This window comes from Pseudorca crassidens, chromosome 7, assembly GCF_039906515.1.
Source record: "Pseudorca crassidens isolate mPseCra1 chromosome 7, mPseCra1.hap1, whole genome shotgun sequence".
Taxonomy (NCBI): domain Eukaryota; kingdom Metazoa; phylum Chordata; class Mammalia; order Artiodactyla; family Delphinidae; genus Pseudorca; species Pseudorca crassidens.
The window spans coordinates 108,824,489-108,838,046 of record NC_090302.1 but is presented as its reverse complement, the minus strand read 5'-3'; the positions used below and the strand labels follow the sequence as shown (position 1 = coordinate 108,838,046).

At 34.7% G+C, this 13,558-nt stretch overlaps 1 protein-coding gene across 1 annotated transcript in view; it reads right to left on the bottom strand.

Moving 5' to 3' along the window:
* GLRA3 (glycine receptor alpha 3) overlaps positions 1 to 4,387 on the bottom strand; it is a 164,342-nt gene extending 159,955 nt beyond the window's left edge. Inside the window, exon 1 of the mRNA XM_067745337.1 lies at positions 4,302 to 4,387. Coding sequence (XP_067601438.1) covers positions 4,302 to 4,372 — 71 coding nt within the window. The 5' untranslated portion in view covers positions 4,373 to 4,387. The remainder of the gene's footprint in view (positions 1 to 4,301) is intronic.
* Positions 4,388 to 13,558: the final 9,171 nt, after the last annotated feature.

Genomic DNA, 13,558 nt, shown 5'->3' with positions numbered 1-13,558 from the left:
TCCCAATCATCCCTAGCCAAACTGTACCTAGCACAAACACGTGTGCACAGAATGTGATGAGGAAATCTTGTTGAATTGCTTAACATTACACGTTAAACACATATTTGGTGATTGACTTGCCTCAGTACATAGTTGTGTGATCAGGGGAGAGAAAAATTACATACAAGAGGAAATATTTAAAAGCTGTTTCCTGAATCTGCAGAGCAAACTGCTTGAGGCATTGACTAGAGAACTGGGCCACGATCCTTCTACACTTAGGAAAGCATATGATTATTTATAGATACAAAGGGAAGAAGCATATATTACGTGTAGCATAATTTAAAAACACTATGTAGAATCCTGCTACAGTACCTACATACAAGAAATCATCATAATAATGACTTTATCCCCTGAAGTACATTTTCTTCAAAATCTTACATAAGAAAATAGACCCAACATTAAAAAGAATTTTCCCCATCCTCCAAAACGTACCAAAAGCAAAAAATAAGAAATTCTATGCCAAAATGTTTTTCTTAGGCTTTGAAGTAAATCAAGAAAACATTTTGTTTGTGATTATCATAAAGTATGAAATTCATACATTCAGTGTTTTGACACAATATACCATAATTTATTCAAATAGCAAGTCTGTGTTGGTATCAAACTATAAAGATGAAAAACAAAATTGTATGTTGTGAAAATAATTAATTTAGATGAAATATTTTTGGCAGTTCTCCTGCTTTTGGAATTTGTTCTGTAAGCTCTTCATAATCATCACTTATTTACATTTCAAAGAAAGCTGAACACTGGTGTTTTGTTCTTTATTTTATTAGTATGAGAAGTAGAATCCAAAAGCCATAGGAAAATTTTTTCAAAAAACAGCAATATCTGAGCAAAATGTGAAAATTTTAAAAACTTCACTACTAGGAAAGGTAGATTTTTTATGTCTGTGTCTGACTTGTATTTATTAAAAGAATTCACCTCTTTAATAAGTTCCCTTTAAATATTACATTACTAATACCTGATGTATTCTGATAATGAATACTCCTAATTATAGTATAGCAGTAAATGTTTTTGTTTTGCTGTTTTTGCCTTAATAAAACTCATTTACTGGGGTTTCCCTTGTGGCGCAGTGGTTAAGAATCTGCCTGCCAATGTAGGGGACACAGGTTCGAGCCCTGGTCCAGGAAGATCCCACATGCCGCGGTGCAACTAAGCCCATGCGCCACAAGCACTGAGCCTGTGTGCCACAACTACTGAAGCCCACGCGCCTAGAGCCCGAGCTCTGCAACAAGAGAAGCCACCGCAATGAGAAGCTTGCATACTACAATGAAGGGTAGCCCCTGCTCGCCTCAACTAGAGAAAGCCCACGCGCAGCAACGAAGACCCAATGCAGCCAAAAATAAATTAATTAATTAATTAAAAAAAATAAAGTGGTACTGACTTGTAGAATCTCTGTGGGGAGAGAAGCTTCCTAATTAAAAAAAAAAAAAACTCATTTACTAAAATGTAGAAATTATGCCAAGATAGAAACTAAAATATTATCTGTGGACTTGCAATAATAGTCTACGAAAGCACTATAAATTTTTATAGTAATGTTGCACTGATCAAATTTTGTACTAGTAATAGCAACAGGAACTCTCATATATTACTGATAGGAGTTTAACTAGGTAAAACTACCTTAGAAAACTTGCAGTATCTACTAAAGCTAACCATACTCATATCCACCCTATATTCTAGCAATTCCTCTGCCTAGTGAAACTCTTGGACCCAACTTATATAGTCCCCAAAATGCACGTATTCACATGTATTCACCAAAAAAAGGCATGATCAAGGAGGTTCATAGCAGCACTAGCCAAAACCTAAAAAAATACCCAAATATTCCTCAGTAGGACAATGGGTAGATTGTGATGTCTTCATATAATGGAATACCATACAGAAATGAGAATAAACAAGCTACTGCTACATGCTATAACACAGATAAATCACATATGTTTCATAAAAATAAAGCAGACTCAAATAAGTATATAAAGTTCAAAAGCAGGAAAAAGTTTTATTGTCCCATAAGTCAGGATAGAGATGATTTTGCAGCAAAGTAGTGCTTGGGAAAAGATATGGTGGTAAGAGGGGGCATGGTGAATGCTCGTGTGATGCTGACAATTCTACTTCTTGATCCGTGGTCTCTTGACATGGTGTTACCTTTGTGCCACTTTATTTGGAACTCTGTTGTTTGCACATTTTTCTTTGTGCATTTATATCTCAATAAAAATTTTTAAAACCTTAAACCTATGGAAAAAAAACGCTTCTACTAGTATGTTATTTAATTAAAACTTCATATATGGTTTCTGGTTGTTGTTCTTACTTCCAAATTTCCCTGGAAATAATATTTTTCAATTAAAAAGATATATTTATGAATTTAAACAAAATACTTTTTTGACTTTAGTTTTTCCTTTACATGTTTCCTTTTTTGCTCAATACCTCACGAATAGGCTTAGCGAACAAAAAATGGTCTCCATAAAGAAACTGTATTTTGCAAGATATTTCCAGTAGAGGGAGCTTCACCTTCTAAAGGAAATTTCTATAGAAAATTTTCCTTCAAGGACCATCACTAAAAAATAAAAATACTTAATTTTTTTATGTATGATTAAAGTTCTTCATAGAGTGATGAGCTACTCTCATCTAAGACCAGTCTAAGATAGAGAAAACTTTTTTTCGATTTGTGAACGAAAAAAGAAAAACTTGATGAAGAATATATGTATCACCAAAACTTCTATATTGGGTATGTCTTTTTCAAGTGATTACATTTTTAGACTATTCATAAAAAGCATTTTAAACTAAATTATTTAATATTAATGAAGATAAATTCTAAGAATATATCATAACAAATATTATGGTGATTTGCCATTATACAAATTTGACCTCATCGATCAAAATATTTTAGTTATTAACATTAAACTTCCTAAACCTAAGTATCTATCAACTAAGCTCTTCTGATTTCTTTGAAAAAAATAAATATGTGTATTATCTAAGATATTAAGAAATAATTATGGTAAAATAATTTATCTTATGACATGAATTTTGTACTCCTTTCCATACAATTTACATAAATGTAAAAGCTCTACATTCTTTGCTTTGGTCACTACGTATGAAACTTGTAACAATTGTAAAGTTACAAAAATTTACTGTCATTAAAATATTTTTCACTGAAAATATTCTGATTTACAATGGTTTCAACACCTCACTTCAGAAAAAATCGATAATTTCAGAAATATAATAACCTTCACAACTAGTTCCTGTTACTAAAGGTAGTTATGGGATATGCTATGTTTTTCTAATGTGCCTAACGATAAAAACTTGACATAGCAACCCAGAAAAGAATATTTATATACTTCAAATGGAAACCATTATACAAATAACTTAGTTACTCTCATTATTTGATTTCAATCTTCTTGAAAGTCTTGTGAGCCAAAAAATGGAAATTTTAAGGTAATTATAATAGTAAAGTAAAATTTATATTGTTGGTTCAAAAATCCATGAGCAGTATCTTGCTTATACATTGTTTGATGAAGAATGGGGGTTAAATTACTTGATCTGTGTTTAGTCTCTCTTCTCTTTTAATTAAAAAGAAAAAAAAAGAAAGCCTACCAAATATGACTGGATATGATAAGAAAATGACACATCATAGAACAATTTTACCATTCAATAGGTTTCTTATTACTTTCTCCAAAATAATTATTCTTGGCATAGAACATATCTGGTGATTTATTTATTATTTTGCCTCCATGAACCAGGCTCTTTAGAAAATAGTACTTGCAAGGCCTTTATTATTCTATTCATTTGAACTTAACCTCTAGATATATCAACAATGTTCAGAATATCTCTGATCACTAAATGTTTATGCTCTAGATTTTTTTTTTGTCTTTTAAAAAGTAAGTAATGTTCCATTTCTAATTACTAAATGTTTTGTAACTTTCACAAAAGAGAGTAACACCCAGAATTTATAATTCACTTAGAAAAAAGAAACACTTAAAGCAATTTGAGAAGGAAGACCTAGGCTTTGGAAATATTTTTTTGCTAGGGTAACCTCAGCTGCAAATAATATAAGATGCCAGTTACTAAAATACATTAATTAGTGAAAACAGAGCAAAGTTATATGTTGTAGAGGTCTCAAGAGATAGACTGCTAGATACATTTAGATAGAAAACAATACGATTTAAGGGACACTTTCAACAAGTCAACTTCGAGTTGCATTCTTGGTTTCATCCATGACAAGTAGTTGCAAGGCTTGAATGAGTTCTCCAACTGTTAAATACAAGTGGACTCACCTGAGTAGCAGTGCTGCTTCCCAGAAGTAAAATCCCGAAACTAATGTCCGAAAGTGTCTCACGTAGGCCATGATACGGAGGGAAAGATTCACGACTCTGAAATGAGTCTTAGCCAAGGCATGGGGAAGGAGAAAGCCGGGAATGAGAGTGTGCAGTCTAACTGCGTGTGGTGTTGGTAGAGAGCAACGCCTGGAAAGCTTCAGCACCTGAGACAGCTCCCCGCGATCCGCGGAGACCCTCTCTTTCAAACACTTGAAATTCCCTTTCGACCCCTTCTCTGAGCAGGAGCTGAAGGGAGATTCACAGGATTACACATGTGCAGGTGATTTATACAGTGACAGCGGAATAACGGATGAGATGAGAAGTCTGAGGTGCCTAGGTTCTGGGCAGCAGTTCACGGGAGCTCTAGCGGCAAAAGAAGAATGCTAGTCCTTTCCTGACTCAGACCCACGACTGGAGAAAGAGCAACAGCGGGAGCAAGGATGCGTCTGCACCTGCTCCAAGCGCCGCCCGCCCGAATCCCACTGTCCACCTTTGGGTAAACCCCGGGCCACTAGCGTGGCAGAGGGAAGCGGGGGCGGGGCCAGACGACACGGTCTTGCCAGCCAATCACAACCGCACAGCGGGGCAGAGTGACAGGCCACTCACGACGGTAGGCGGTGCTTAGCTAGCCAGGCTTTTAAAAAAAAAAAGAAAAAGAAAGAAAAAAAAGGCGTTGAGTAACTGGTGCAGAGCCTAAACCGCAACTGGAAGGAACTGGGGGAGGGGAAGCCTCTGCGCTAAGAACTGGGGGAGTCAGCAGCATTTATGGATTAGGTAGCAGAATCGCGCTAGAGGGACCCTCCATTGTTCCCTTCCGGGAGAAGGCGCAATTTAGTAATAAAAGGTCTTTTCGGATGTGACCCTGTCTCTTTGACCTTACATCAAAATGCAAGAGTCAACAGTAAACCCAGACCCTTGGAGAGGTCTAGGGAAGAGCAGAGAATGTGGTGCTGAAAACCAGCGGAAGAGGAGAATCAGCTGCTTCTAGAATCGTCTCACAACCCTGGCCGGCTTCTGGCCGGGAAACGTTGTTGACTAGAGTCAATTGAGTTTCCTTCAGTGACAATACGGGTTCTAAAAAGATGAAGGTGGGAAATCTAAAGAGGTGGCTTCTGAGGGGACAACGCTACACACACACCCGTTTTTTCTTAGGCGTTTTCCATATCTTAACATTAAGCTCCAGGGAGAACGACAACTAGGTCATATGGTTCATCTTTTCTTCTGCCATCCAACTCTCTCCCTCGCCCACCCCTCCCTAACCATTTATATGGGGACTTGGATTGGAAGACTGGAAAGGGAAAGTGAGTGCGCGTGTGTGTGTGTGTGTGTGTGTGTGTGTGTGTGTGTGTGAGAGAGAGAGAGAGAGAGAGAGAGAGAGATCATGCACACGTTTCTATGCTTCTTCATGCACCTCAAAATAATGGAATTTTTAATCATTAAAACTTAGGCTATTAGATCTTTAAGTGGCTTTTATTTACTATCAACTAGGATCAAAATACTCACTCCTTGAATCTTAGCTTTTTCCCAAAACTCCCTCAGGTATTTATTCTGAAAGCCCTACTTTAATCTCTTACTTTTCTCAATGACCAAACTACATGCCAAGAATGTCTTTCCTTTCTCACAAACGTTTTCTTCTTAATTAAATCCAAGAGCAATTGACATATCAATTATCCCATAATTCTCTGTTTAACTGGAAAAGTATGTCACTAATTTTTACCCTCCAAATGAGGGCACGGTGAAAAAAAAAATCTTTCTCTTTACTCTTTAGTAGACAAGCTTATTTATATTCCGTGTAAATAAAGAAATTTTGGATTTATTTCCAGACATATTATTAAACCTGCCTCTTTTCACATTTGGTTTTCCGACTTAAATCACAAACTTCCAGAAGCCTCTTAAGGAATATAGTTGATTCTGCCCATGAATGTTTCTATCTTGAGAAGTGTCATATAATTTTAATTAACGCTGTTTTTCAGTGAATCTTTGGAAAGCTTTCTAAGTGCAAATGCTTTTTAGTTGGTCATTCTTTGAATAGCAGTAATTGTTTTAAAAACCACACACAATCAAAAAACAAAACTTACTATATTTCAAGAAGACCTGGGTTCCTTGCCTTGCTTCATCACTAACTATCTTTGGAAAAGTAATACATTTTTAAAAATACTTTTACTTAATATATCTTTAAAAATATATATTTATTGAGGGAACTGAATGAAATGACTTCTGAGATTTATACTCTGGCCCAAAGGAGAGAGCCAATGAATGTTTAAGTGAGCAAATCAGTGGATAATATTTAAAGCTCTGTGTTTACATTAATCTGGATAATTATGTTACATGATAGCTTAAAAGGCAGGATAATTTTAGCTGTTTCATCTCATCATTAACATGAAAACATAGGAACGTTAGACTTTATCAAATTTATATAGTCAATCAGTTTATTGAATATAATGTCATATAAGAGGATGGCTGGAATCCCCATATTACTTGTTTTTCTATTTCTTGCTTTTTTTTTTTTTTTTTTTTGACTGCGCCCTGAGGCATGAGGAATTTTAGTAGTTCCCAAACCGCAGAATGAACCCGTGCCCCTGCAGTGGAAGCGTGGCATCCTAACCACTGGACCGCCAGAGAATTCTCCCCATATTACTTGTTTTTCATAGCATCATGATTATTTCCTTCAAATTACTTATGGCAAGCTACCATTCCCCTCATTTATTTGTTTGACTTTTCCACCAGAGTGAAATAATGGCTGTTATTTAGCACAGCACCTAGCATACAGTAGATAATCAATGTTTGTTGAATGTGTCAATGATCATACTAGAAATATGATTATTTTTAAATTAGTAAATGAATGAATTTGTTACAGTGTGTGGGGTACTAGATTAACTTTGATTAAATAATTAGAAATGAATCAAAGTGCGTCATACTGTCTTGTTTCTTTTAACATTTGATGATTAATTTCCCAGTGCTTCTTGTCTATGTTGTTTATGTTGTTTATTCTTAATTTCTATAAAGTCAAAATAAATTTTATGCAACTACATATTGTGGTAGCCATTCTTGTAAATTTTACTCTTTGGAGAATAATTGTCCTGATTGTATGGTAGGTGAATGAATGTGTTTTTGGGAAAAAAGACCATTTTATGGCTGATGAGCATCTGACTAGCATTCATGTAAAATTAAGCTGGATTCTGATATAGCCAAATCTCTGCTCTTCTTCTTCAGGCCTTTATTATTTCCTTCTTGTACTAATAGATTATTTTTCACATTGGACAAGACATGGCACTTCTGAGCTAAATGAGATATTAATCTTCCTCATATTTAATATTTTCCTTTTACAAGGAAGGAATTGTAGCCCAAAGTGGTTAAGTGATGGTTACTAACCTTCATATTCAGCAAGCTGAAGATATCAAAACTGAATTTGGTGCTTCAGGTGCATTGTCCAGTATTTTGTATACTACCACAGAGCTATCTTTAATGGTGTATTTTCACTATTGTTTCAAGATATATGCATATTACTTAAGCTACAGAAAAGTAGATCAATTTCAATGTAAAGATAAAGCTTTTTTCATATGCTCAATTGTTACTACCAATGAGCTAAACATATATAATATTTTGTACATACTGCTAAAATGATTTGTTATTTAGTGAAAATTTTACTTACTTTTTTGAAGTTAATGTAGTATCGGGTTAATAACTATTTACTGAGAATCGATCAGATTCAGTAGCACTGGGTCATTCTAGTCATCTCATCAAAAGCTTGTGTATGAGTCAAAATGTCAGTTTTAAAACTTATAAAAGGCAATGTCACTTTTGGAATAATTAGAATAGTCACATCTTTGAATTAACACTCTAGGAAGATTGAAACAAAGCTTTAATTTAGGGCTTCCCTGGTGGCGCAGTGGTTGAGAGTCCGCCTGCCGATGCAGGGCACACGGGTTTGTGCCCCGGTCCGGGAAGATCCCACATGCCGCGGAGCGGCTGGGCCCGTGAGCCATGGCCGCTGAGCCTGCGCGTCCTGAGCCTGTGCTCCGCAACGGGAGAAGCCACAACAGTGAGAGGCCCGCGTACCGCAAAAAAAAAAAAAAAAAAAAAAGCTTTAATTTAAAAATCAATCAGGAAGTCACATGTTTAATACAAATTAGGTAGAGGAGAATTAATCCTATGGCAGTGATAGATATCATCACCAAGTATGTGTGCCTAGTGAATTTGTCTTTTGCATAGGGATCTACATACTGAACAGACTACAATAATAATGACATGTTAGCTGATCAGGTGACCCTCCTTTTTTGAAATAATAGCAGAAATATCCAATGATTTATCTCCTTTTTTTCTTTTTTTTCCAGGCTACAAAATTTTTCACATGGATCTCAGCAAAAGTCTCCTAATTTTTTCTCTTGCTTGCTCTCTTATTCCCCTTGATTAACCCTCCACTGTGAATATTAAGGGGTTTTTGTTTGTTCTTTGTTAGTTTTAGTATACCGAATGATGTCACTTCTATTCCTAAGACTGTTCAATGCCTTTCCATTGCAACAGATTGAAATCCACATTCCTCTTCACAGCTGGCTCTAAATGATTTTCCACTGACAATCTCCTCAGCCCTTTCTAGTGTGCTTTTCCCCCATAATGCACCAGTCACATGAGCTGTTTCTTATCTCATGATTTCTCTACTTCAAACTTTCTTCCTCTGTGCTTCTTATGTCTAGTCTCTTTCAGCCATTAACTCACAGTATAAATCTCTCTCTTCCTTTCTTTCAACAAGATTTCCCCTAAACCTTTATATTAGGATTTATTTCCTGCAGAAATCAAACTAGAATTTGTTTGAATCCTCCTGGAAGGCAGGGGAAATGTGCATCCTTATGCCTGGCACATGTCTGGCAGGTGGTAAATGAGCAAGAAATATTTGTTGAATGAACAAATGCAGAAACTTTCTCTGCTCTTTAGTTCTTTCTTTTCAAGATTCCATTCTTACTAATCTCTTTTAACCTATTCTTTCTTCATAAAATTGTTTAGATTATAGTGTTCTCTCCAGGCCAGATATATTCCTTAGCCATCTAAAAGTAATCTTTGAGTTTATATGTGGGTCTTCAGTTCCCTCTGAGAGTGCCTTATTTATAAATAAGATTAATATAATACACTCTATTATGATATTTACTTTTTTAACTCTCAGACTGTCATCTTTTCTCCGAACTGCAGTGAAAATCTGCCATAATTCCCTAAATGACTTCAAATAGTGGGATATTTGAAGCGCTTAATTAATTGGATATTTTGTTCTTTCTCTGAATATTTGGTCTCAAGTAGGCACAACTTGTAAAAGTACTTCCAAATTATTTCCTTAAACAGTTTCTTCACCAACAAATATAAGGTTTATAATATGTACCATCTTGGGAGCTTCCTGAGATATACATGTGAATGGGAAACAAATCTTGTCCTAGAGGAACTATAATACATAGTGTGTAAGGTGTACGTGAATATTCATAGTATCTCATAGAATGTTAAGTATTGAAAGAAGCAAAGAGAAATGCTATGGGAATTCAAATGCATTACTTCAAAATAGAAAGCACGAGTAGATTAGAAAATGTTGATAGAGTGGGGAATATTCAACAAAGCTTTGAAACCAGTTCATGGTTCATTTTTAGAATCTGAATGAGTGGAAACTATAGCAGAAAAACTTTGTAGGAGGGTAAAAAAAAATCTTCAAAAGCTTAGAAGCAGAAAAAAGTGGGGCAAATAGGATTTCAGTAACAATATTTGTGCAGTTAACTACTGTATTGGATATTTTACGTCTTATCTTAATTTCTGCTCTCAAGATTCTAAGGTATACATATTTCTGACCATGTTTTAATAATGAGGAAACTGAGTTCCCATGATTTTAAGAAGCTTTTCCAATATCACACTATTATTATTTTAAGGCAGAAATGACCTTCAAGTTTTATCTAACTTCTAAACAATTTATACTATCTAACTTCTGAACAATTTATACTATTGGTATGAAAAAAAGGATGACTGAAGGAAAATAGTGGTAAATAAGTTTGAGGCATATCATGGAGGACTGTAAATACTGGGTCAAATAATGAACAAATTTAAAAATTGTTGCTAAGTTTTCTGGTTAGTTGACAACATGTAAATGTGGTTGTAATGTCAGGAGATACCTTCACCCACTTGTTAATACACCAACCAATAAAACCTCCATTTCATACTTACACTCCTGAGGAGGTTTTCTCATCATGTAGATTTTTTTCATCACAGGCCTCTTATATAAATATAAGAAATATAAAAAGCTTTAAAACAAACAAAACCCCAAACACCACAACCTTAACTGATGTTTTCATTTTTCACCTGAGATGAATTATGAGTATGATACTCATTCTCAGTATCATATATGTGTCATGATATGCTAAATTGATTATGGCAGTCAACTACAGATTGGAATATATTGCAATATGTTATTTTCAAAATGAGTAACAACACTACTTCCAAACAAATCCAATAGAATATTTTCTCCAAAACTCTGATTTAATTTGAAAATGAAGAATATTCATATATATTGTTAAATATCCAGGTTAGAAAAAAACTGAAAATTTCAGCAATCCCTTAGCCTTATCATACTTTATATATTCTTGTTGATTATCACTAAAATAATATTATTTTCTTCATAGGTCAGCCACAGGACACGTACTACTACTAAACTTTAATTACTTGTGATTTGAAGTCTACATACTGCAATTCTATTATTGGTGGATAATACATAATAAGGTATATATCCATCTACACAGCTTTTGTCAGAAATAAAGTAAGAAGATAATTAGGGTGCATATACAATTATCAGAATATGTAATGATATGCTATAAAAATTAATAATTTACCTCTATAGAAACAATTATAATCCATGAATTGATATAACTAATAAATATTCTATGATTTTGACTATTAATTTCTAATTTCTGAAAACGAACAAATTTATATGTATTTTACAGGAAAATTATCACTCCCAACTTTCTCCAAAATTTCTTTAAGATTTTCTTAATGACTTATTTTTAGTATTTTTGACAAACTAAAAACAAAAAAAGCCCATTCCCCAAATACCTAAAGTACGAAGAAAAAAAGCTCATCCCCCAAATACCTAAAGTATGAAGAAAATACTTGTTTAAAAAACCTAAGTGGTAAGCTGAGATTGCATAGAAATCAGAGGCCCAAACTGATGAAAAATCAGGAAGCTAAAAATGCAAATGAGAACTAAAACTGAAAAGATTCCAGTAGTAACAAGCTGATCCCTCTTGGACTGGAGTTTCAGTGTTTACCAGTTGCCCACTGAATTGGAGACAAGAACTAGAACTCAAAGACCTAAAAGACTTGCTTTTTTTTAACCAGAAATCCCTGGAATTGATAACCACAAGAAGCAATTGAGAAAAACTATACACATCCCAAAGGATTCTGAGAAAGAAACTTGTCTGTCCCAGCTTTAGCTTGGAATGGAGGAAAAAAATCTCATTGAAGAGTTATTTGCCAAAAACTAGCTCACACACAGTTTTGAGCCAGAATTAACACCACATGTGGCCACATAAATGCAAGTTACAAATGTGTATTTAATTGGTGCTGTCAATGTAATATCCTTAGAAAACTGGCAGAAACAACTATAGTTACTTCCTAGAGGAATATATCTTAGGACCAAGTCTGAAAAAATTTCCTTAGATAAAAGTCCAAAGAACATACGCTCAATATCAAAAAACAAAACACATGAATAGACAATCACCATGAGTTATAGTCAACAAAGCAGTTAAAACAGAATTACAAGTGCAAAGACGGTAGGCATTTGAATAAATGGCTACAGAATATAAAATAAGTGCGTTTAATATGTGAAAAGAACAAAAATATGACTAGGACTATAAAATTGGCCAGGTAGTTGTGAAAGATAGCCAAGAGAGTATCTAAAAGTAAAAGTTACAATAGCTGAAATTAAAAAAGCATTTGATAGCTGAAACAGTGGATTTAATATGATGAAATATAATTAGTGGGTTAGAAAATAGATCCAAAAATTTACACAGTATGAATCATGCAGAGTAAAAGATATTCAAAACAGGTTTAAAGACACAGCAAAGAGATTCATAATTTCTTACAAACATTAGATTTGTGTTCCCCCCAAAAGAAAGATGTGTAAATTAAATGGAGTGTAAGTAAAATATGAAAAAATAATAACTGGAAATTTTATCAGAATGATTAAACACGAATTCTCACAATATAGAAGTGCAAAGTGTCCCAGTAGGACAGGTGGAGAAGAAACTACAACTAAAGTCATCTTAATACTGTTAAAGAAAAAATATTCAATACCAATTGTTAAAGCACAGTAAGGAAGACTTTATTCAAGGGGGCAAGGGGACTATCACAATAGGTAGAGGACCACTGAGATGGAATTTTGCAGTGGGGGAGACAGATTAAACTCAACTTCAAGTACAGCATGGGCGAGCGGTAATTTATAGCCAAGGAGCATGGTGGGGGTGGGTGGCTAGAATATTACTAAGAGGAAACAGGGGTAAGGGAAAATTCTGGCTAAACCAACCTAACAGGATTCTTGCTATGGGGCAGGTCAGCCCACCTTGGGGCTGGTGGAGGATGAGGAACTTGATGAGATTATCAATGGTCATCAGATATTGGAGCGGGGAGGGGATTCTGATTAAAATGACTTAGCAGAATTCTTGCTAAAAGTGGACAATGCATAGATGAACACAGAAGCCAAAAGTCAGGCCAAGTTGGAAAAGAGTGCAGGGGAGGCTGAGAAAATTTTGTCAATACAGCTATGTATTACTAAAGACAAATAGAAGGTCTCAAAATCCACTACAGAGAAAAGACAGATTATTTTTTAAAAATGAAAATAAAGACTAACAGCTATATATAGTTTATAAGAATCAGGAATAAGCTAAAGGCTATCTGGAAGGGTAAAACTAAAAGGTGGGGGGAAAGTACATCAGGTAACTGCGAACCAAAAAAAAACAAAGCTGGTGTAGCCCACTAATTTTAGACAAAATTAAAGGAAATTACTTATGTACAGAGAAAGAGGGTCTTTACATAATGAAAAAAGTTTCACCAAATAGATATGAAAACTAAATTTTTATGCACTTAAAAATGAATAATACAGCTTCAAAACTGTAGAGCAAAAAAAACAAAATCCACCACTATAATGGGATAGTTTAATATACTATTCAGTAGCTGTTGGACCAACCTTACAAGAA